Source organism: Pteronotus mesoamericanus, unplaced genomic scaffold, assembly GCF_021234165.1.
Source record: "Pteronotus mesoamericanus isolate MK-2021 breed Mesoamerican mustached bat unplaced genomic scaffold, CSHL_Meso_final contig_78, whole genome shotgun sequence".
Taxonomy (NCBI): domain Eukaryota; kingdom Metazoa; phylum Chordata; class Mammalia; order Chiroptera; family Mormoopidae; genus Pteronotus; species Pteronotus mesoamericanus.
Genome location: NW_026555258.1, coordinates 17501202 through 17526859, shown reverse-complemented (window position 1 = coordinate 17526859; position 25658 = coordinate 17501202). Strand labels below are relative to the sequence as shown.

General features: G+C 46.4%; 1 protein-coding gene across 2 annotated transcripts; it reads left to right on the top strand.

Moving 5' to 3' along the window:
* The first annotated feature begins 9492 nt into the window (after positions 1-9492).
* On the top strand, positions 9493-24804 carry BSPRY (B-box and SPRY domain containing). 2 transcript variants are annotated; one of them, XM_054584920.1, is made up of 6 exons: positions 9493-9711; positions 13070-13168; positions 17070-17300; positions 18495-18520; positions 22619-22743; positions 24005-24804. In XM_054584920.1, the coding sequence occupies exons 1-6, from the start codon at positions 9493-9495 to the stop codon at positions 24523-24525; spliced, it is 1221 nt and encodes a 406-aa protein (XP_054440895.1). In that variant the 3' UTR covers positions 24526-24804. The 2 variants fall into 2 exon arrangements, with proteins under 2 accessions (XP_054440895.1, XP_054440894.1); XM_054584919.1 differs by having other exon boundaries at positions 23999-24804.
* Positions 24805-25658: the final 854 nt, after the last annotated feature.

Genomic DNA, 25658 nt, shown 5'->3' with positions numbered 1-25658 from the left:
CCTAACCCATTTTTCAACATTGTCATGAAACTAAGGACAGATGCCATTCATAGATCTAGGTCACTGGAAACTGCAGATGCTATAAATGGATTACCTCTGCTTAAAACTGATTCAATTCTTAGCTGGTATCTTCAGAGAGCCATACTTCCCACCTGAAGAATACTCATGGAACATTTTAAGGAAAAGATAACTTTTAGAATTACTTACCCCAAACCAATAGGATCGTCTTGGTGAACTACGCTATTCAATGCTTTGTAATGTTTATACTTTGGAAAACAGTTCAGGCAGCCACTTCCTAATCTCTGTAATTAGTGAAAAGATGCTTAAATTAATCTCTTCTCTAAGCATGTTTGCACTGAAAGGAGGTGTACAAGGTAAATTAAGGACCTTGCTAATTAAAGAAATTGTTAAGTGTAGTTTTTCTTCACAAAGAAAGAAATCTTACAAAATTCGAAGAGTTTTAGGGAAAGTGTAACATATGTTAATTATACTTCTATTTAAATATGCAAAATAGAATATATTTAAACGCACCATTAAACACTTTTATTTTACTCATAGTACTTCTGTTCATCAAAAGTCTTCAGAGGTGATTGCTTATTCAGAGCTTACTGTTTTTGTGAGAAAGGCAATTCCTCCTGTTTAAAATAATACTTTAATAAGTATGACTCATAGAATTTTTGATGAAATAACTGCAAAATCACATAAAAACCTTTTATTTAAAAGTCTGGAGAATGAGGACAGGAACATTATTTACTCAAAATTATAACTAGGTACACCTCTTGACTTCTAGTCCAGAATTTCCATTATAAACATCTACAAAGAAGAAACCAGGTTTATAGCACTTTAACAGCTCTAAGGATTCAAATAAATAAGTTCTAATTATTGATTGACAGTGTAGCTTGTTCGAAGAATTAAGAACGGCACAGAATAGTCTGAACAACATTAGACTGAGTGCATTGGCATCACTTTGGGGCTACAAACTGCAGTCCAAATTACAGTTCTACTGGGGCCTTGGGCAACTTGTCAAACCTCTCTAAGTCTCACTTTTCTGTGTGTAAAATGGGATAATAACTCTACAACTGGACTTCCGTGAAGATTAAAATTAGCACTTACGATGTGCCAAGGACTATTTTAAGTGCTTTATACTTAACTTATTTAATCTATTCCACAAGCGTCTGGAATAGATGCCCTCTTCATTTTACAGGTGAGAAAAGTAAGGCACAGCGATGTTAAATAACTTGCCCACGTTTACAAATAAGTTGCAAATAAGGGCAGAGGTGAAACTTGAATCCACGTAGTCTGATTCCAGAGGCCTTGCTCTTGATCATCATTTCATCTGCATCCCTACAAAAGGTAGTATAGCCCTGGCTAGTGTGGCTCAGTGGATTGAGTGCTGGCCTGTGAACAAAAAGGTTGCAGGTTCGATTCCCTCTCAGGGCACATGCCTGGGTTGGGGGCTGTGAGAGGCAACCTGACACATTGATGTTTCTCTCCCTATCTCCCTCCCTTTCTCTCTCTCTAAAAATAAATAAGTAAAGTATTTTAAAAAAAGAAAAAAGAGGTAGTACCTATAAAGCCCTCAGTTCAAGCTGGCAAATTATTAGTAGTAAATGATGGCTACTAACATGATTGATAGCAATAGTGAAAGTAGCAATTTCACCCTTATTACTATGCTCTTAATACACATATATTAAACATACATAAATATACACAGAGAACAGTTACAAATGGATATATAAATCTGGAGGATATTAAACTGAAGACAAGTTTGTTCTCTGACAAGAGTGATTGATCACACTAAGGCTAAGAATTTATTACATTATATACCAAGGCCATTTAAAATCTCAAAAACAAAGTATATGTACTTGGATAATGCCCATGTTATAATTTACTATGAGCTGACAAATTTAAGAAATGAAAATGAAAATACTATTCAATTATCTTCCATTGTTTATGTTGTGAACATGTAATATACTTGAGAGAAGGGATAGTGTCTTGTTCATTTCTGTATCTGTGCTTTAAGCATAGTCTGGAAGAACAGATGCAAGGCAAGTATCTGTTGAATGAATAAAAGAAAGAATGAATGAATGAATGAGTGAATGGCATACTAAGGTGAAGAGTCTGTTTAGCAAGAAGATTTTTAAGGACCCAACAATATAAGGATCCTTTAAAATTGCCAAACAGCAAACCCCTCTGGGAGTTGTTGCACTGCCCCATCCAATTTCAGGCCCAGAAAGATGGCAAGAACTGGGGAAAGCCATAAACTCAGTTATGGTTCTGGATGTCCTTATTGGTTCCTGATAGATCTGGGCCTAATTCTGAATCCCAGGATCCATTTCTGCCCCAATGTGCATTCCAAAGATCCTGAGATACCCAATAGTCACCCTAAACATAACTCAGAATTCTCTTTTAGTGCAATAGTCCTTGATATACTCCAGCACATATCCAGCTATTATTTCCACGAAGAAAACAGCACTCGGAGCCTTATGTCTTGCTAAACGTCATACAGGGGCAGAACTGAGAACTGGATCTCATTTCCTTAGACTCCTGGTCCACTGTTTATTTAAATGCTGATTTCACCTGGCCTGGTTGCTCAGCTGGTTAGTGTTGTCTCCCGTACACCAAGGTTGTGGGTTCTATCTCTGGTCAGGGCACATACAAGGAACAACCAATGAATACATAAATAAGTAGAACAAGAAATCAATGTTTCTTCCTCTCTCTAAAAAATCAGTAAATTAAAATTTTTTAAAAAACAAAAGAAATGATTTCATGTCCCCTTCCCTCTCCCTGTATCTCCCTCTGCACACATCTAACCTACACTCTGGGAGACCATATAAACCAAAGCTCAGACACAAAATCACAGTAGAAGCATGTGAGAGATGGCCTAATTCAATCCTCTGATAGTACAAATAGAGGAGACGGAGGTTCGGAGAATATGAGGGTCTTGCAGGGAATCACACAGGGAGCCAGTACTAGGCCAGTTTCCAAGGTTGCCCCAAGCTCTGAAGACAGCCTTTAAGTAGTTTTCCCTTTCTGGCTCTTCAGTTCACAAATGCCCCTCGCCCAGTCCGTGCTGACGGCCAAAGATTATTTTTGATGCGTGCTCGGTCGGGAAGGGGCCTGGGGACACCGAAGAGGGGAATCCAGACCCACCCAATCCTAGCCCGGCCCTCTCGATCCCAGAACGCTCTCCTGGCTTCGGCCAGGTAGGTGCCTGCGGTCCGGTGAGCGCGAGGGCTCCCTCTTTTCCGCCCACCCGCTGAGTCCCTTCCCATCCCTTAGGGCTCCATACCCATCGGCAGGCTGCCCAGCCGGGAGCTGAGGCTGGAGGGGGCGCCGATCGCGAGGCGTCCACACCCTCCGCACTCCACAGCCTCCGGAGCCTCCACCCCTAGCAACGAGGCGCGCGTCGCTAGGGTGGGGGTTCCGACTAAGAGACTCCGGGCGCCCTTGTCAGCTGCTGAACTGCAGTTCCGCTCTCCAGACGCCTCCGCGGGGCCCACCCGAGAACGCCCCACTCTACTTTCTTAGTATAACAATGCGTTGATGAGGTTCCTAAGAAAAGTTCAGATATGCCCAACACCACGCTACCAGAGAATCTACATACTGTAAGAAAAGAGGGTACAGCAGAAATAGTTATGAAGAAAACCCTTAATAAATATCACCTTTTAAATTGTTATTTGGCCAGATAGAGGTGCTGCTTTATTTCTTGTTTCCCCTGATTCCACCCAGGCAGACAGCCCTCCTTTGGACACTTCCCCAAGTCTCTCATTCCCCCATTCCTTTCATTCTTTATTTCATCAAACCTTTACGGCCCACTGCCATAGCAAAGAGATCTCTCAGTACCTTCTTGAGATTTAATGGTAAGATTTCTAGAAACAAACAACTAGGAGACAAATTTTTTTGCACCTGCAATCACCTTGCTTTCAGAACCCATTCATGTCTGTATTCCTAGTTCGTGGCACAGGACTTGGTAAGGGCTTGTTGAATGTTTGTTGAATGAATGAACAAACGAACGAATGAATGAATGAATGCAGAAATCTTAGCCAACCTTTCTTTTCCTCCCTAGTAGGTGCCTCCTGCAGTGCTGATCTCTCAGAAATTGCCTTCGATGAAGATTTGTGGCGGTTAGGTGCCTGTGGAAACAGCAGTGGGGGTGGTGAGGGAAATTTTCCTTTACAGAATATCAAGGTTAGCGATTGAGTCTATCTTCCCCAGATTGGGAGTCCTCTCCACAGCATCCCTGATGGGATTCCTCTAGCCCTTGTTGACACTCCCTTGATGATGCACTCTTTACTTTCTGGACAGTGGCTTGTTGTTAGACTTCTTTTGGTCAGGATCTGGGATCCACCCCCATGCCTCTTGTAACACTGATCTTAGTTCAGAGCTGAGGGCTCTCCCTACTAACTTAGTCCCTCTTCCCCATAACAGCCTGGCAACCTTCAACCAAGAGAGACTGATTGCTTTGCCCTGGGGCACTGGGCTAAGCTCAGTGCAGCAACAGTTGACTTACCAGATCTCTGCCCTCAAAATGATTCAGCTCTGGGGATGTAGCCCCTCCACCCTGAATGTGCTTTAGGTTTAAGTCACCTGAGACTTCCAAACTGGTATCTCTAGCCAGACTTTCCCCAGACCTGTATATTCACCTGCTTCCTGCCCATCTCCACCTGGGTATGTAAAAGACACTTCATCCTTGACATGACTCACACTGGAAACATTATCTTCCCCCCAAACCTGTTCTTCCTCTTTTCTTTCTGAGTACAGGGGCACTACCATTCACTAATCAACCATGGCAAGGCTGTAAGAGTCAGTTGTAACTTTACCCTCTCTTCTTTCTCCAGATTGCATTAGCTATCCTTCTTTCATCCTTCCAAAGCTCCTCACAGTACCCTCAACATAGCATGATTCTTCATTTACTTGTCTCTCTCACTTTCCTGTACGTTTTCTGTGGGCAGTGACCGAGTCTTATTTACACCTGTATTTATTGCTGCTGTCAAACAAAGGGTTTGGCACAGCACTGCAACAGGGCATTCTATTCTGATGGAACTTTTTTATATCCGCTCTGTCCAGTATGCTGGCCCCAAGCCACATGTGGCTACTGATCACCTGCAATGTGGCTAGTACAACTGAAGAACCAAATTTTAAATTGTATTTAACTTTAATTTTAAATTTAAGTAGCCACATGTGGCCAGTTGCCATGGCATTACACAGCACAAATCTAGGACATAGCAGATCTTCACTGAGTATTTTTGAATAAACAATCAAAGGGGAAGACGGTCATGGACAGCCAATTAGGACACAAGATAGAATGCTATAGGGATAAGCTACAGAATTTCATTTCTTTTCATCAAAACTTTATGTATTCACTTTTAGAGAAAGAGGAAGGGAGGGAGAAAGAAAGCGAGAGAAACATCAATGTGTGAGGGATACAGCAATTGGTTGCCTCTCATATGCCCCCATCTAGAGACCTGGCTGACAACCCAGGCATGTGCCCTGGCTGGGAATTGAGCCAGCAACCTTTCGGTTTGCAGGCTGGTGCTCAATCCAACCTGGAGCCACACCAACCTGGGCAGCAACATAATTTCATGTTCCCCTTTCTTCCCCCTGACCTTTCATCCCCTCAGCCTAACACTGTCAATGCCTCCAATTCTGTCTTATATAGATATAATCCTAGTTCATGGCTCTTTATTGCCTGAACTGATTTTTCTCTCCTGGACTTGCCCAGTTTGATATTGTCTGTCCTCTGAAGTTTACTGGTCCTAAGAGCCCTCTGGAGACGAGATCTGGTCTCATATGATCTGGTCTGGTCTGGTCTTGCCTGGCCAGAGCAAAAAGGGCTCTCTCTCCTTCGGGGTCTGGACTTCACATGGTCTGAGTTTGTCGGCACTGGCAGGCTGCAAGTTCTTCGAAAAAAAGGTGACGGTTGATGTTGGTTGTGCTGTGAAAACATCACGGGAGAAAAGAAGACACAGCCTCGACAGTCTTCTCGCCACTCCTAGAAACTGTGCAAACTCCAGTCAGATGACTTCCAGCCTTGACACCAGAGATGCTGGTTGGATCAGCGTCTGAAGAGGTAGGAGGCATGGGGATGGGGTGAGAAGGGGCCAGCAATAGACCAGGACCCCTCCCAGGCAGGCAGACAAGGGCTAGGTCTGAGGTTGAAGAGCAGGTCTGAGGGACAGTAAAGGCCAAGGAAAAACAGTTCTTCCCAATAGACTTTCCCAAATACTCATTACCAAAAAGTTAAAAAAAAAAAAAAAGTCCCAAAGCAAATGTCATAAATGAGTCAGTGAAATAGCAGTTTACAGAGCAGAATTTACAGATAATTCCAATTTTATAAAAATAAGTACATTCCTGTGATAGGCCGTATACGGTAAGGGACTAATGAATATTTTATCATGTGTGAGGGTGTGTAAATATACCTGTAGCACTTTTTTCAGAGTGTAAATTGTGCACAGTTCTTTGATGACGTGGGAGCAGAGTACATGGCATTAAAAGACATTTGGCCCGTGCTGGTCCCTCCGTGTGGAAAGCTCCTCTCCCAGGTCTCCTCCAGGCTGTGTTTATGCAGGGCGCAGACTGGGACCACTCTGCTGAGAAACGTCCTAGGTCGGCCTTTCTGGATCAGCACCTCCATCCAGTTTCCCCTCCTACTCTGGCTGAGTCTTTTTCCCAGCCCTTATCACCTACTGACATAGTACATTTCCATTTGTCTTATTGGTGGAGGAGAGTAGACTTTGTTCTTCTTTATGGTTGTATTTTCTTTGTCTTAAATAAGACCCAGGACGTAGGCAGGTGTTCAATAAATCTACTGAATGATTAAAATGTAACAAAGCTGTCCATTCTTCCCTGTGCCCAGCTCAGGGTGTCCTACTTAGGCAAGCCCTACAGTTCAAGTACAGCCTTCCCCACTCCCACCAAGTCTCCAGAGGTCACCTTAGAGCAGCGGCTTTCAGACTTTTTTGACCATGACCCTCAGGAAGAAATACAACCTCACTGCTCATTCATAGTACATATAAGTAGTACATGTGTGTGTACTATATTTAACTACAACAAGCAAAAAACCCTTATTATGAACAATGTTTTCTTTTTCTTTCTTTTCTTATTTTTAAGGTGCTGGTCTCCACCCCTTTTGATTTTGCCACCTACTAATGGGTGGCCACCGGCAGGGTTTGTGGGAGTTGTCAGAGGTCTCATTCGTATCCTAGTTTCAGCGTGACTGCTGCAAATGCAGATTCCTGGCTCCACCCTAGACTTTGGGATTGAATGAGGCTCTTACCGGAAAGCCTGTGTTCTTCACAACCCTCTCCCTGACCACCCCAGGTGATTCTGAGGCCTGATAAAGCTTAAGAGTCACCACTTAGGAGTTTATGAGTGTCCTGAGGCCGCACGTGGGGACATGTGTTGGGCACACCCTGATGCACACTAAGCAAAGGGGCTCATTTTCCAGTTCCCGTCCACCTCATGGTGGAATGGTGGAACTGATGATTCCAACTTTATAAAAGTAAATCCACTCCCACTTAAGCCCCTTGCACTTCCTAGTCCCTCCCATTGAAAGAACTCCTGGCGATTTTGCTGTGTTCCTGACTCCAGCCCTCTCGTGGCCGCTGACTGCTCCAGGGCCTCACCCAATGAAGGGGCCCTACTTCCCCCCAGAACCTTAGTCCCTTCGTCCTCTCCCTGCCCTCCACAGTCTCTTTCCCCTGCGCACAAAATCACCTTCTGCTTTCTCTTTTCTCACCGAAAGGGTTGCTAGCCCTCCCCACCCCTCACCCTTAAAACAAAGAAATTCTAACCACAATCTCTAATGATGGTGGCCCATTTCCTTCCCCACCCCTAGAACAGGGTAAATGCCGCATTGAGATCTTCACCCTCCCATTGGGATGGATGCCAAGAAAGTCGCACCCGCTCCTCACCAAAGGACCTCACACAATTTACATTCTGAAAACCTGCTACAAGTATATTTATTAATCCTCATGCCTATAATAAAGCACTCTTTAGCCCCAAAGTGTATGCCATGCACTCAAGCTAACAGATCTTTGCAGACAAGATCTCATTTAATTCTTGAAGCCATCATCAGAGATAGATACGACTATCACCCACACTTTAGAGATGAGGAAACTAGGCACAGCCGGACTAAATCATCTGACCAAGGTCCCATGTCTGTAAGAGACATTGCTCTGGGGCTGGTAGCTGCTCTTACTGATCTCAGGGACCGAAGCTGTAGGGCCTGAGAGAAGGGATGGATCCTCTTCTATTTGTGTAGTAGCCTAGCAGCTTTTAGGTGTCTCAGGGTACCGGCAGGTGCCTGAGTGCCTAATGCCACAGGACCTAGTGATGTTTCCGTTACCGATTTTGCTCTCACAGTGTCCAGTTCTGATAAGCTCAGAACACCCCCTGATCCCCAAGGCCTTCTCCCTTTGGCTGAGTTCTCTCCTCAACCCTCTGCCAACACCTCCTAAACTGGACTTTGGGGGTTGGGAAACAGCATTCTTCTTGTGTGCCAAGGGTGGACTAGAGCCCCAACAGAAGGTTCAATTTGGGCTTCGATTGATTTATCAGATCTGAAGAAAAAAAGCCCCAAGACAGCTCAGATACTTGGGGATGAGTTCTTCTTCCACGTGCTTATTTGCATAGTCTTTTTTTTTTTAAATAAACATGCATGAATTTTTTTCAATACTAGTTTTAAAATTTTTTCAAATTAAGAAAATTTGGGTGTAAATACTTTGGGGAACTCAGCCTAACACAGATGTTCCTCACTGGGCATTAATATGCAATTAAAAATTATTACTCATATGAACCATAAGTCAAACTGCCTAGTTTCCAGTTTCATTGCTACCAATTAGAAACTGTGACACTTGGTTACAGTTACTTAACCTCCATGAAAATGGGGCTCATTATACTTTCCGTGTACTAATAGTAGACGCTTAGCAGTTGCAGACTCTGTGCTCCAGATACTATTTTAAGCGTTTTAACTCATTTAATCCCCAGCACACATCTAGGAGGTAGGTACCCTCCTTATGCCCACTTCACAGCTGAGTCTCTGGAGGGTAGATACTCAGCTTAGACAGTCTGATACCAGAAACTAGCTTTAAGCTAGTACTTGTCTAAAGATGCCCCTCCAAAACAAGGCTGTTGTATTACATGGTAGAACACTTGTACAGCGCTTAGCAAAAACCTGGTACTTATACATGCTCAATGAACTTTCCTACGGTCACATTAATATTTGGTGTTTTATGTTTGTTGTAAAAGAAGCACGTATACTTGGCGACTTAATTCAGAAAAAAAAAAAAAAAAAGGACTGCCGAAGCTGGCGGGATCTGGGCCAGGGTCCGGTCGAGAGTGTGGGGCGAGTACTCGACGTGCTGCAAGAACTGGGCGGGGAGGAAGCTCGGTGGCCGCGGGTGGGGGCACGGAGGCGGGGTCAGGGAGGCCCCGCCCAGCAGTCACCTGCGACAGGTGGAGAGCTTGGCGCCGGGCGGTCGCTCGGCCATGTCTGCGGAGAGCGGGGGATCGGGACCTGGGCCCGGACCGGGACCGGGACAGGGACCGGCACCTGAGCCGGGACCTCTCTGCCCGGAGCACGGCCAGGCTCTGAAGTGGTTCTGCTTTTCCGAACGACGGCCGGTGTGCGCAGCCTGTACGGAGCTGGGCGGCCCCTGCCAGGGTCACCGCATCCGCCGGGCGGAGGAGCGCGCAGAAGAGCTGCGGGTGAGCGGGCGTGGGTGCCGGAAGACGGGGGGCTTCGGAGGAAGGGCGCGCAGAGCGGGGGAGGAGCACTAGGCGAGATCGGGCTGGGAGCCGGGGGCCGGTCCAGGACCCCGGGCTCCGCAGTGGTACTGGCTGTAGAACGAGGCGGTTAAAGGGTGTGGCCTCTGGAGTCTGGCAGACCTGAGTACGAAAGTCACCCCCGGCCGTTCTCCTTGTGAATCTCATAATCCTCTGAGACTCAGTGCCCCATATGTAGTTTGGGGGCAATAATAGCGCGCATTTCTTAAAGTTGTAGTGTGATATAAATAAGATAATAGGATCACTTAGTGGCGGATCCAGCTCCCCAGCTGTTCCGCTGCCCTGTTGAAGAGGCTAGGAACCCGGCCTGGCCTTGGGCAATAAAGGGCTCAGCTGCTCCAACTCCCACCGTCCTGGTGGAAGCCGATCTCTCGTAAAACCCGGCCCCTGCACACTCCTCAGCCCCATAGCTCCAAGCCTCTCCTCTTGTCCACTGTTCAGGTGGTGAGGTGATTCCTTTTCCCTTTCAGGATTGGCCCTGACTGTACTTCAAGCTGGTTTCACCTGAGTGAACGGAGGGGAGGGGCAGGTATCTGGAGGTTCCTGCTGGAACGCTTCACCTAGGGTTTCTTTCCACCTCCGACCTGCACCTGACTCCAGGCTGGTGACCTTTCTGTCACCACCCCTCCCTGAACTGCTGAGATTGGAGAGTCAAGCCACCGTGGGGCTTCTTCCCTCTTTCCACCCTACCTGTGGCCCCCGGGGATTTCCTTGCAATTTGATTAAAAGGCTTGCTTCTTCCAACCTCTCCCTGGAGTTCTGCCCGGTTGTGCAGCTGAGGGCTCTGCTGGAAGCTTGCTTTTTCAGACTGGACTATAATGAACACTCCTGACCGTGTGCTAGGGCCAGGGGGGATTCAGTTATTAGTGACACCCGAAAGCTCCTGGTTGGCCCTACCTGTTACCATTCTCCACAATAGTGATTATGAAAATAAACTTAGATAATGTGGTTTAATAAACTTCCATTATGCGCAGGAACTTTGCAAGTTCCAAAGCGCTTAAATATTCCTCAGGTCATTCCATCCTGACCAAGCCCCTTTGAAGGGGTGGTCCTACCTAATTTTAAAGATGAGGAAACTGAGGCCCAGAACAGGACAGTAACTGCCCCTCCCCGCCCCCCGCAACGCCTCTAGGTTTCTGCTGCTCAGGGCTGGACCAGGGTAGTCATTGAGTAGACCAGAGGAAACCACCTCTTTGCTTCAGCGGTTGGAGGGGAGGAAGTGATGTTAATGGGAGTGAGAATTCAATGAAACCTTTTTTAAAAGTTGCCATCAGGGCCGAATCTGAGTGGTGGATGGGGCGAAGGCAGGCTCAGGAAGGCAGGTCTGATGCTTGTTTTGGAATGCAGTCTGCCTGGGACTCCTTCCCTGGACGCTCCTGAGCCCCTAGGTATATTCATCTTCTTTGCCTGGAGAGAGGTGTTTCTTGCCCTTTCTCCCTCCACATTTGATTAGATTGGGCTTTTGTACATTCTTCCCCTATTCCTCCAGCCGGCAAAAAAATTTCGCTCCAGGGCAAATTATTCCTGAAATGGGCAAATATAGCACCAGTTCAAACGACTTTTCACTTACCTTCTGAATTCCTGTCCCGGTAGCTTTTCATACAGCTAGTCTCAGTTCCCTCAGGCCCATGGTGTGTGGTGATCACAGCTTCCTCCCAGTCAGCTCAATTCTATAACCTTGTAATTGGACTGGCCAAGTGTAATGCTAATTCCTAATTTGGGGGGTGGGGATTTACAAGGGCTTCCCAGAATAGGCAGCTGAGCTGCCTTCTGGAAGGTGGAACTTGGGCCATGCTCTTAAAGGAAGTGGTGGAGGGGCTGCTGCTTAGAAGGGCTCCCATTGTTATGTGGGGAAAGGGCAGGGAAAAGCCGGGGCCTGGCCGAGTCTCCTTGGGTGAGTGACCTCTCTGTGGGTCTCAGCTGCATTCATAAAGCTCGCCCCGGCTCATGTGGGCGATGCTCACAAGTTTGGAGCTGTAAACTGCTGAATTTCTTGCGGTCAAGGAAATGGGTTTTATTCATTCAACAAATATTCAATATTTATTTATTCAGGGCCTTCTATGTGTAGGAACTCTCTTCTAGGTAGTGGGACATAGGGAATACATCAAAGTCAGGGCATTTATGTTCTAGTGGTGTGGGGAAAGATACAAAAAAGATAAACACATAATGTACAGTCAGGAATGATAGCATAAGGGAGAAAAAAATAAGCAAAATAAGGGAATGGGGTGTGGAAACGGACAGGGAAGGCTTCTGAAGAAGTGATTTGTGAATGGGGGGGCGGGGCATAGAGATATTTGGGAGAAGACTGCTGGAGACGGAAGAAGCAACTGGTGACCGGTGCGAAGGCGCTGAGGTCAGGACAAATTGGGTATGTTTGTGGATCAGAAAGAAGGCCAGTGTGCAGAGTGGTAGGAGGTAACACTGGGGAGATAGGCAGAGTCACATCAGGAAGGGCCTTGTTGGTTAGGGTAAGAAGCTTGATCTCATCTGGCTGTGAGTATATTGGAAAGTCATTGGAGAGTTTTGAGCAGAGACAGTGACCTGATCTGATTTCCTTACAAAATGTGGCAGTGTCTAACTGTGGGGTTCAAGAATGAAAGCCCAGTCAGGAGGCTCTCACAGTGGTTCCTGTGAGAGAAAACAGTGATGGGGCAGAACGGCAGGAGTGGAGGTGACCAGCAGCGGCCAGAGGAAAGATAGAGACACTTTAGAGATAGGGTTGATAGGGCTCACTGGTGGGTTAGATGCGAGCTTGAAGGGTAACAGCTGGGTGTGTTTGTTTGTTTGTTTTTCCTGGATAATGAGGTTGGTGATTGATAGTGCTATTTAATGAATGGGGAGACACTTGGGGAAGAACAGTTTGAGAAACCATGTTCTGCTCAGGTGCATGTGTAGAGAGTCAGGTAGCCGAGTATGAAGAAGAATGAGAGTGTATGCAGGAAAGTGATTATAATAATGGGCCATGGATTTTCAAGATAAAGATAGAAGTGAGGCTGCAATATGGGGTGATGGGCAATGAAAAGAGGTAAGACTAATATATGGGCATCTCCAACTGAGCTGCTAATTCTAGAGTTAGTGACCTGAAGGATGAGGAGTGATAGGCAGGTTATGGGATTTTTGAAATGAAGATTTTGGAGGTGATACAGCTTTCAGTAGTGATGAAGGTCTGGGTTGTAACCATGGGAGTGAGTGACAGAGGAGAGGTAAAGAAAAAAATCAATGGAATGGAGTGAATGGATCCACATGGATCAAGATGTCAGGGGTGTCATTTGTGTTGCAGAACAAGATTGTGGACCAGTGTGAGAGACTGCAGTTGCAAAGTGCTGGCATCAACAAGTATGTGGCTGAGGTCCTGCCAGGGAAGAACCAGAGAGCAGTGGTAGGTAATGCTTCCCCTTTCCCCTCTACCCGGATCTTCTCCTGGGATAAGACACCAGCCTTAGGAGCTTGAACCAGTTGAGGGTCCTTTCCCAACCTCACAAACTGATCGTGCTACTAACACGAAGCTGGATGCCTGGGAAGGATGGTTTCTCATCTCTCTGAGCCTTGGTTTTACTGTCTGGGGAGTGTCGCACTGGGTGCAAAGACTACTAGAAAATGCCTTTTGTGGGGGTAAGGGATCAGGAAACGTAGCATTCTTCTACCATCTGATTATTTTGAGCTCAGCCCCAGAATTATAAAATAACCTAGGCACAATTATATTGAGTATTCTTTATAACAGTCCTATACAGTAGGTGGCAGTAATATCCCTGTTTACAGATGGTTAATTGACTTGACCAAGGTCCCACAGCCTCCTGCTGGAGCCAGTTCCATGGCCTGGATCTTCTGACTCTCTGGCCCATGGTCCTTCTGCTGCATCCCATTCCTGATCCTTTATTCAGCTGACTCATTACCACGCTACATATCTATTCTTCTTTTTTAATTTAATTAATTTATTTTTAGAGAGAGGGGAACGGAGGGCAAAAGAGAGGGAGAGAGCCATCCGTGTGCGAGAGAAACATTGATTGGTTGCCTTTCGAATGCCTCCGGCCGGGGACCAGTGTGCAACCCAGTCATGTGCCCTGGCCAGGAATCAAGCCGGTGACCCTTCAGCATGCAGGACAATGCCCAAGCACCAAGCCAACACCAGTCAGGGCCTCAAGAATGCCTTTCAAGGACGGGGCTATGAACTTTTTTCTGCACACTCCCTCGCTTCCCCCATAGTAGTACATGAGGATGGACTATTGGGTTCAGTAACATGCACGGCACTGGAGATCCTGACAGGAGGAATTTTGTAGGGTGGTGGGGCGAAAGCCTGATTGGAGTGGGGTTCAAGGAGGATAGAGGAAGAATTTGGTCTAGTTAACACAGACAACTCTTGACCCTTGCTGTGGAAGGGAGCTGAGAAATGGGATGATAGTGCAGAGAGATAAGGGATCAAGAGGGCTTTTTATTTTGTTTTTAAGACAGGGGAAGTTCCTTTATATGTGTAAGCTGGGAATTTTCCAGTAGAAAGGGGGAAATTAATGATGCAAGAGAAAGAGGAAGATCAGATACAGCAAAGGGGGTGGGATCCAGTAAGCAAGTTGAAGTCTTGGCCATTAGTAAAATCATGAGCAGTTCATTCACAGAAATGGGAAAGGCGGAGTAAGCACAGGTGCAGGTAAATGGGTAGATGAGGGGAGAGCTTGTGGAAGTTCTCCTCTGATTGCTTCTATTTCTTATTATTTATTGCCTTTCCTGTAGGTTCTTAATGATGCCATTTGTCAGTTTATAGATATGTTTTGTTCTCCATCAATCTGTTAATATGGTAATACATTCATAGAGTGTCTAATGCTAAGCCATCCAGGAATTCGTGGGGAAAACCAACTCAACTTGATCATAATGTATTTTGTTCAACTTTTAATTTTGAGATAATTGTAGATTCACATACAGTGAATGCAGATTCACATACAATGCTAACATCATCCCTAACTATGGTATTATATCAAACCTGGAAATTGACATTGATACAGCTCACCTTTTTCAGATTTTACCAGTTTAATGCACTCATTTGCATGTGTGTATTTAGTTCTGTGCAATTTTATCATACGTATAGATTCATGTGACTTCCACCACAATCGAGATATAGATGGAACCGAGTTCCATCGTAGGGACCCTTGGTGCTACCCTTTTATAGCCATGCCCCTTTCCTCCTTCCCCTTGTGTTGTTATACAAAATTTCTGGGTTTGGGTTGCTAATCTTAGTTTAGGGCTTTTAAAAAGGATTTTTGCATCTATACTCAGGCGTGAAGTTCGCTGTGAGTTTCATTTCTTGTATAGTCCTTATCAGAATTGGTACTGAGGTTATATAAGTCTTATTCAATGAGTTGGGAAACAGAACTCTCTATTTTACTGAAAGAGTTTGTATAAGATTGGGATTATCAGTGCCTTGAATGTTTGGTGACACCCTTTGTAAAACTATCTGGGCTTGGTGGTATTTCTATGGGTAGATTTTTTTTTTTTTATTGATTCATTTTTCATCATAACTCTAGGATTTTTCCTGGGTTTCCCCCCCCCCCTTTGGTTTTAGTAAATTCTTTCTGGAAAAGTTATCCATTTTCTCTGTTGTTGAATTTAATGCATAAAGTTTTTCTTATTGATCAAAGTTGTTCCAGGTTTGTCTATCATGTTAGCCTTCAAAAAACCAACTTTTAGTATTTTAACTGGTTTTCAGTCTCCTTTCTACTTTTGGACTCGGGGGGATTTTCTTTACTTAGCTGCCAGAGCAACTTCACTTTTAAAAGGATGCTTTGAGCTATTTTTCCAGCATTTCTGTGTTTTGTTCTAGGAAGGTTTTTAATTTACTGTTATATCTTTGGAAATGGAAATTCGTTTGTTTTGTTTTCTGTGCTATTCATTTCTTGGACTGACTCAAGAAGTGTGTTGAAATTGACTGGCCTCTTCTAGTCAGAGAGTGTCTGATGCCTGTTGGGTCAGTGTTTGTTCTTGCCCCTGATCACACAGTATGAACACGGCTGCAGAGACTCGCTGCTGTGGGCACCAAAGTGGGACAGGGAAGAGCAATAGCTGATGTTACTGAACACTCATGCGCTGACTTTATTCTAATTACATGTATTAACTCATTTAATCCTCACAATAGTCTTATGAAGTAGATACTATTATTATCCTCAGTTGACAGATTAGAAAACCGAGGCATAGGGACAATAAGTAACATGCTTCAAGTTCCACATGTAACAAGTGGAACAGCTAAGATTTAAAATTTTGCTCTGTCTCCAAAGCCTAATTTCCCAACCCCTTTGTTATGTTGCCTCAAGAGAACACTGAATTGGAGCCTGAACTCCTGGGTTCACTGGGCCATACACTTAGCTACTCCTTCTTCCCTGCTGGGCAAATTATGGGTCTCAGTTTCTTCTGTGAAAACAGGGATAATTGTCACTTGCACTGTACAAAGCAGGTCCTCAGAGGTAGGGCACAGGAAACTGTTGACTATCCCTGACTTTCTGGCATGACTCTTCTCTTCTCACTTATCTGGCAAGAGGGCAGGTGCTTCATGCAACAGATGCCTTTGGGTAGGATAGATTACCTGATGGCATTGGTGTAGGTGCATAGTGTTGGACTGAGAGTCAAGAGAACTGGGTTCTAGTCCCAGCTCTGTCATTGACTTGGCATGTGAGTGCTACCAAGAGATTTTTGACCAAGTCAGAAAAAAATTTCCCATCGGTCATTCAGTAATATTTGAGTGCCTACTGTGTGCCAGACACTGTGCTAGTTGCTAGGGGACACATATGACCTTGATTGGCTGAGAGTTGACTTCAGGCCTCCTGTGTGGCAGAAAAGAATTCTACCCTGGAAGCTGTTGGAATGGACACATTAGGAAATAATGAGGTTTTTGTTCTTAGACACGGTCAAAAATACCAACTGGACCACTGTTGGTACAGATCCCGTTGATAGGGATGACTTTGTAGGCCCTTCTGTTCTACAGTTCTGTGATCTCTGACCTTGGTCTCTTGGTCCTGGTATTCCCATCTGTGAAATTGGCAGGTGATTCCAGTTGATCTGTAGGCCCTGCCCAGCTCCTCCATTCTGGGAACCTGGTTCCATGAGCTATGGCCTGGGTGTCTGGATTTTACATTTCTTTACCCTAAACCACATCTGGGACCTCAGGGTGGGGTGGCTTGAGCACTGTTACTGCCACTACAGTGTTCATGGCAGACATTGCTAATCAATCTCCACATTTCTTCCTCACCAGACTGGGGCTTTCCGAGGATCCGACTCTTTGTTTTTTTATCTCTTGTTAGAGCATGGCCAGCGCAGCGCGGGAACTGGTCATCCAGCGCCTGGGTCTGGTTAGGAGCCTGTGTGAGACTGAGGAGCAGCGGTTGCTGGAACAGGTTCATGGTGAGGAGGAGCGGGCCCACCAGAGCATCCTGACGCAGCGCGTACACTGGGCCGAGGCTCTGCAGAAGCTCGACAGCATCCGCACCAGCCTGGTGGACATGCTCACCCAGATGGATGACCTCCAGCTGATTGTAAGTCTGGCAAGGGGAAGGGCATGACCGATTAGCCAGCCTTTCCAAAATGCCTGAAAACATCAAGAATGTTTATTGGCAGGGGGTGGGTGGATAATAATAATGATAATTTGGGGCAGGGATGAGGCAGGGGATTTTTTTAAAAAATTATTTAAAAAAAAAATTTTTTTTTTTTAAATTTTTAAAAAAATTATTGTGGATTTTTTTTTTTTTTTTTGCACCTGGTAATTATTCTTTCAATAGTGAGCAAATATTTAGAGAGTGCCTGCTACATGCTGAGCATTGTGCTGCAGGCTGGGGTTACAGCATACAGCTGGCAATGACTCGGGGCCTTATGGAGGAGACAAATGCGTAAACTGATAATTAGGAAAGGGAGGGATATGTGCTGTGGTAGATGACATTCCTGGGAGCTAGGGACCCCACAAGCCAAACTTGAGGGGGTCAGGGAGGGCTTCCTGGAGGGAGTGACTAAGAAGCTGATGCCTGAAAGAGCAGAGTTGCACCATGTTGAAGGAAGTACGGAGGCGGAGAGACAGCTCTGTACTTGAAGAGCTGATACAGGGCCCAATACGAAGACATACAGTTCATCTTGAATCCTATGATCTGGAAATTATTAGGATTAATATTTTGGTTTCTTTTGAAGTATTTTATATAGATACGCAGATACCCGCTGTTTAAGGGACAGTGTGACATCTGAATAAATATGCCAAGCAGAGAAATAAGAATGTAGAGCAACTGAGCTGCCTGTCCCATTGCAGTTCAAGTAGGACAGTTTCCATGACTGTCCTAGATTGTGCATTCATTTAGTCACACAGCTTCCACGTACAGAGCACATTCTGTCCCAAACACTGGGACGGTCACAATAGAAGATTCAGAAAGGATCCCGGCTGTCTACTTGCTGACCGTCTCGATGGGGGATAAAATGTTGGGTAAATATGTGCTTGTCCTGAAGTGTAGTTGAGGGAAACTCAGGACACTTTGGAGCCCAGGGGACAGGGTGATTCATTCAGAGCACAGGATGGGGGAGATATGCGAGGAGGATATAGCTTTGTGCTGTGACTTAAAGGAGCAGAACTTTTTATTCTAGAGTTTCTCTCCCCGTGGAGCCCTCCATGCCTGTTGAATATAATTAAGTCTTGACTGCCTGCTGGGTTTCTGGTGCCAAGCCTGACTCTTTGTTTTCTTATCTCACAGCAGAAAGAGCAGGAGATTTTTGAGAGGTGAGTATGGCCCTGTAATTTGCTTGGGCGGTCATGGAAACCACAGCCTTTGGGCCTCTAAATAGTCCATTGCTTTTGGGCTCCACTGCTCCTGGGAGAAAGCCCAGGGTATGCAGCTGAGTGATGACTTTGGAGCCAGGCTCGCTGGCAGGGGCCTTCCTGGCCCCAGCTCGGAGACCTCATTTAGACCCATGTGTAAGGGCAGTGAAATAATCACTTACCAACCAGGAGCCTCCACAGTTTATTTAACATTATCTTATTAAAAACTGTACGGTCACCCGGTCGGAGGGATTTACCTCCCCTGCTGCAGATGAGAATGCTGAGGCTCAAAGAAGGGAAGGGACCTTGCCCAAGGGCCAGAGCTGGGACTGGGACCCATGCCTGACACCTGTCCCAGGGCTGTCTTCTCACTCCTGCTGTTCTCTGATGAAAGAACCTTTGAAACCCTCAAAATCTGCGTTTTAATTATGCAGTAAGAAAAGAATTTCACCAGGCCCTACCTCGGTCCCAAAAGGCTGAGAACCAAGAGCCCGAGGAAGTAGCTAAAAGGATATAATTTGCCAGGCAAAGAAATTAAATTATGCATCTTCTGTGCAAGATTTTATAGCTGTACTTGGGGAGCACAGCTCATTCTTCTTACGTATTTTTGTATTTAAGTTTCAATAGCAATGCATGTGTATGAGAGACAAGAACATTTCCACCAATATAAAACTATTAAAATGAAAAATGAGTCACCCCTTCCCAGTCCCCTTCCCTACAGGTGATCAGTTTTAATAGTTAGTTGTTTGTCTTTGGGACTTTCCTATGTATAATCATAGGAGACTATGTGGGGGGTTTTTTCCTCCTTAAAAAAATATATTTTTAAAACACGGATGGGATCATTTTATGCTTCCTGTCCTGTAACTTATCAGGCTATCTTGGAATCTTTCCATGTCAATACATGGAAAGTCTGTGATGTATTCCACAGCATGGATGTGCCCACTTTCATTTTACTGCCTCCTTTTAACGAGCGTTTGGCTTGTTCCTCCTTTTTCCCTCCTATAATCTTTCCCTACTTCTAGGCTTTTTTCCCTCCTCTATCTTCATCATCTTCTTCTAATACAGTCAGTCTGTCTTCAATATCAAGCTGGTGTGACTTTTGAAAAAAATTTTGATCTTCAATTTTTTTGTTTAGAAATATTTTAAACTTATAGAGAAGTTACAAAAATAGTATGATGACCTTTACCTAGAAATACTGATAGTTAACATTTTGCCATAGTTGCTCTTTCTTGCTGTCTTTTTCCTATTTATCAAATATATATATATATAAACTTTTATATATATACACACATATATATATAAAACATTGTTTTCTGACATATTTGAGAGTAAGTTGCAGAAAACATGACTTTATATCCCTAAACTCTTTAGCATTTATTTCCCAAGACATTCTCTCACATAACCACAGTATAATTACCAAGTTAGGAAATTTCATGTTGATATAGTATGATTATCTGATATGCAGCCCACATTCAAGTGTTGCCCATTGCACCATAAAAAACGTTTTTAATGAGTCTAGGACAGTTGTTGTATTGAATAGTCCTCAATTTGAGTTCATCTGATACTACCTCATGGTTAGGTTCAGGTTATGCATCTTTGGCAGGAGTATCTCGTAAGCGATATATTCTCAGTCTATCAAATCAGGGGCACATGATGTCACTTTGTCCCATTATCAGGGATGTTGATTTTCATCACTTGGATAAAGTGGTACCAAACAGGTTCCTTCATTATAAAGTTAAATCTTCCCTTTTGTAATTAATAAGGAATGTGAGAAGGTACCTCTTGAATAAATAGCTCGTCTTCATTGATGCTAAATTCTTCCTGAATTACAATCTATTACTACTGCTACTACTGTTTTTATGTTCAGACTGCCCTAGATTTGGCCAGGGCTAGCCCCTTCGAGCTGCGTCCTGGCTCCTTCTGACGAGTCCCCATCATTCTTTGAGCACTCCCTTGTATTCTGGCACAAGATGTCCTGGGCTCAACTTGTTCCTTTCCTGCCTCAGCCCTGGAACCATTTATTTCTCCAGGGAGTCTTGATTCCTTTTAGCGGGGAGCAGTACTTTAAAACCGAAATCTGGGCAAATGTGCATTGCGACCAGTGTGCCATCGCTTCCAGGCCTTCTCAGTGGCCAGCAAGCTGAGCTGGGAAGTATGAGTGTGGTTTTTTAATTTCATGAGTTTGTATCACAACTTGGAACGCCGCTGTGTTTTTCCTTTGCCTTCTCCCATTCTACGTTCATCTTTCTTCTTTCACAGTGAGAACCTTCGGGCCCAGCAACGGCAATGTAGTCCTTCGTTTGTTTAGTCCTACGATACACACAGAGTTGTTTGAGAATCGCTGAATCCACACTACTATTGACAAATGTATTAGAGCAGGTCAGGATTTGTTTGTAGTTCCTCGTGCCTTTAGACTGAGGTTGGATACTCTCAAAGTACTGTGTTCCAAAGTTGTCAAGCCCCTTTGAGCTGGGAACCCGTTTGTCTGAGAAGTGCCCTTATTGGCTCCAATTTTGCTTCCACGTCCCTGGCTGGGCTTTGCTCTGGCCTGTCCCTGCAGCAGGTCCTGCTGCACAGACCAGGCCTTCTGATCCCAGCCAGGGCGCTGCTCTGTCCGCACCCCAATTCACTCCCACTCCTTTGGAATCATAAGTTTTCTCTTCTGTACCATGAGGTCCCTGGACCAGCTGGTTTTCTACATTCTGGTGTCTATGATTGGCCTGAGATTTGCTCTGGGATGATGGCTTAGCAAGGCCCACACTGGCTCCTCTTTTCTCCCTCCCTGGTGGCTGGAGCCCCTGAAGACCCAGCCTCACTGCTTTGAGAAGATGGCAACAGACCCTCTGTTGTCCTGACCACAAAGAGCCTTTGTTACTATAGCCTGTTCTCGGCTGTTCTAGGGCCCTGTTCACCTCCTACCTCCCCAGCCAGGGAGTGACAGTGTTGCAAAGAGCTGGCATCCATGAGACATGCCCCTCCCCCACCCCACCCCACCCACACCTTCGTTAATGGGCAGAACCATGGCATTTGCCAAAGAGAGGCTATGTTCTCAGAACTGCTGCCTGATCTCAAAGCCATCTTCAGGATTAGAGTCGGTGGGAAGTTCTCTCTCAGAACCCAAGTGAAAAGGCTGCAAAGCTCTGTGGCAAATCCCCACTTTGCTCTACATCCCTCAGAGATTTCATGACAGGTCAAGGGATGAATTATGTTGAATGGTGCCTCGACTCCAGCCTGGTTTGTTCTCTTTTTGCCTGGAGGCAGGACTTAAATCCAGGCAAAATTAAGTGCCCTCTTTTTAGCTGAGTGCCTTCTCTGAGTCCCTGTTCTGTCAAATGGGTGCACAACTACCTCCCAGCTTATACCAGACGATCTGCGATTCTATATAGAAAACAGCAAGGCCAGAGCCTGGCTGCTTAAATAAATGGCAGTTCTTTTTGTTCCCGGATCCCCTCTCCAACCAAACCCAGTCCCTAGGGTGAGCTGAGAAGTAGTTATTGGGAGCAGAGTGCTGTGAATAATATATGCCTGGGGAAATAACTGAGAGCCCCTTGCTATGTGATCCCGCAGAGGTGTTTGCATTTTAAGAGCAGAGGAGTTGATGGCACCTGCTGATCAAACCAAGGGCATCACTGCCATGGTCGGTTTGGGAGGTTCTGGGCGGGATGGTGGAGTGGGAAGACGGCCGCAAAGTGGTTGCAGAGGCCCAAGTCCTAGTCCCAGCTCTGCTGCTAATGTACTAGATCCAAGGGCAAGTAGCTTCATCCACTGACACCAAGTAGTTACTGCTCTGTAAATCATCTGCCTTGTGGGAATTCAGGCTTCCGGGGGCGGGTGGGGGAGGGTTCGTGCACAGGGGAAATATCCTCCTTCCCTTTGGCCCGGCCCTCTTGAGGTGGCTCCGTTCTGGGGCCTGGTTGCCAATCCCCGGTGTCACCCTTGTGGGAAGAGGATGGGACCTCTGTCCCCATCCCCCACCCCAGTCACCATGCATGGATCGAGATACATTTCCAGAACCTTTCTGAACCTGTTTTTTTACCTCTTTCTTTCTTTTTGTACAAGGACCGAGGAAGCAGAGGGCATTTTGGACCCTCAGGAGTCGAAAAGGTTAAACTTTGATGAGACGTGTGCTTGGAGCCCTCTCCTGACCCAGCTCTGGGCAACGGCGGCCCTTGGCTCCCTCTCAGGTTAGGAGTTGCTAGAGCCCAGCACCAGCTGGAGCAACTGGGCTTCTGTCTGTCTGCCTGTCTGTCTGGGGTTTGCTGGGGGGCCAACCCTGGGGACCAGTGCATCTGGGATGGTAGCTTCAACAGCCAGTGATGCTGGGCGCAGGCTCGTCAGTGGAGCCAAGGTTCTGGAAAGGCCTGGGCACCTGGACCAGGACCTTCCCGTTTCCAGACCAACCTGCTGTGTAGGTGGGTCTACAATAAATCTTGTTCCTGTAAATCATATCCTCTTTATGTACTGCCCTACCGGGACAGCTCAATATTCTTTGTTGGCAACCTAGTTTCTCCTTAAGAAGATATAATTGATGGCCAACTGGGGAGCATCTGGAATAAGAATTGAGCTGCCTGGAGTCGCCTCACTTGCTCACATAACAAACACCAACTCAGGCTGACCATGGGCCTGACCTTGCGCTGCATGCTGGGGCCACAGGGGTGAACATGACATGGTCTCCTGCCTCCCCAAATTCCTGCTTAGTGTGGGGCTTCTCAAAGCAGGCTTCCCCCAAGCTAGATAGAAGTTCCTGTACTCCCAGCTGTGGTGTTTGCGCGATACACAGAATTAGGTTCATTAGTGGCCTGAATTTTTCTCAATTTTAACCCTCCCTACCTCCTGTCCCCCGTTACTTTTAAAATGTTGGTAGAAGCTGGAATTCTCTAGAATCTGGTATCAAATATTACCTGATTTGCCAGCAGTCCCTTTAGTTAGTTGTTGGAAACTGCATACCTGATGCTTCGTAGCTGCCAGGGGCTGTGTCCCCAGGACGAGTCTGATCTCGAGGCTGCAGATTTGCCCAGTTGGAATGCAGTATGACCAGCGCTAGATGCTAGATGTGGGAGCAAAATGCTGGGTCTTAATTTTGCCCCTGCCAGAACTTGATATGTGACCTTGGGCAACTTGTTTCTCCTCTGACCCTTATTTCTATTGGAGTCGACAGATGAGGATTTTAGATAATAACTACCATTATCATGGCCACAATTTATCCAGCACATACTATTGCTTAGTACTTTCCATGTATCATCTCATTTGATCCTCACATCCATCCTGTGGTAAGTCCTATTTCATCGCCATTTTAAAACGGGGAGACTGAGGCTCAGAGAGAATGAATGGCTTGTATGAGGTTGCGCTGCCAGTGAGTGATAAGCCCTTTGCTACCTGGCAGGACCAGGGTAGGGCTGAGGGTGGACCTCGGGCAACTCTAAGAATTCTTTCTGGCAGGCACAGAGGATGTGCGTATCGACGAGAGAACCGTCAGCCCCTTCCTGCAATTGTCAGATGATCGGAGGACTCTAACCTTCAATGCCAAGAAGTCCAAGGCATGTGCAGATGGTCCGGAGCGCTTTGACCACTGGCCCAACGCCCTGGCTGCCACCTCCTTCCAGGCTGGGCTGCACGCCTGGGTGGTGAATGTGCAGAACAGTTGTGCCTACAAGGTAGGCGTGGCCTTAGGCCAGCTGCCCCGCAAAGGCTCTGGCAGTGACTCTCGCCTGGGCCACAACGCCTTCTCCTGGGTCTTCTCCCGCTACGACCAGGAGTTCTGTTTCTCACACGACGGGCAGCACGAGCCCCTCGGGCTGCTGCAGTGCCCGGCCCGGCTGGGCATGCTACTGGACCTGCAGGCCCGGGAGCTTCTCTTCTATGACCCAGCCTCGGGCACGGTGCTCCACACCCACCACGCGTCCTTCCCTGGGCCCCTCTTCCCAGTCTTCGCTGTGGCTGACCAGACCATTTCCATTGTCCACTGACCTTTGGCACCGGGGAGGCCAGACCTGCCTCCCCGCCATTCTTTTAGGCTATGTTTCTACCCAGTATCCTTTTCCCAAACATTGCCCCTGGCCACTGGGCGGCTTTAGGACGGGTCGGCATCGTTTTCAGATCTGGGCAAGACCATTAAATGCTGCCTGTCTGTGGGGAACCTGCAACTCCCTGGACTTAGCCTCCCAAATGCACTCCCTGAGGCTGTCTCCTTCAGCACCTCATCTCTGCCATCCAGCATGGTGCCTGAGGAGCGTGCAATGCGTATTTGGCACTGAGTGGGTGGGTGGGTGGGTGCATGTAGAAGTGGTTCCCTGGCAGAAAAGCCTGTGGCTGACGTCCTTTCCTCTCCTCAGTTCAGTGCTTTTGAGTCCTTTTCATGACATGGCACATAGAAAAAATATTTTTCTAGCACACAAGGACAATCTGGAAGGGACTTAGAACTCCCGTCAGACCACTCCTGGTCAGAGGACTCTAGCCTGGGGGGCTGTCTGGCCACTCAGAGACTGAGAAAACCTGATCTCCAGGTAACCTGAGTGCAGCACACCCATCAGCAGCTCTGTGCCGCTTCTGGCGGCTGACCTCCGGCCGGGCCCACGGGGTAGCAGGGACAAGCGTTCCCCTAGTAGCCGGGATGAGCTTTCCCCCAGCGGCCGCTGATGGCCCCTTCTGGCAGTGTGGGGACCTGCGGTGAGAACCTCGGCCAGAGAAAGCTGAGGGAGTTAGAGGGCCAGCCTTAGAGAACATGTACATTATTAAAGGTTTTGAAAGATTGAAAAATTACTTCCATGTTCTTTGTTGGTAATTGGGCAAACCCCACAAGGGCCTGCTCAAATCTTAGAAGTGTGTTGCCTAAGAATTTGATGTCCTCCTTTTCCCCTTGCACATTCCTAGATGTAAGCAGGTGGCTGGGCTCAGCATACACAGCCTAAAGGGTCCAGGGTCTGCTCTGTGCCCTGCATTGCTGGGACCAAGGGCAAGTCCCTTCCTGGTCTCTAAGGTCACATTAGAGCCGTGGTCCTCACATTTTTCTTTCACTGGGAGACAGTTCAAAGGCCATCTCACCTACAACTTCAGGCTGCTGGGCTGAAAAATGGGGCCAGAGCCCTCCCCACCCTGAAAG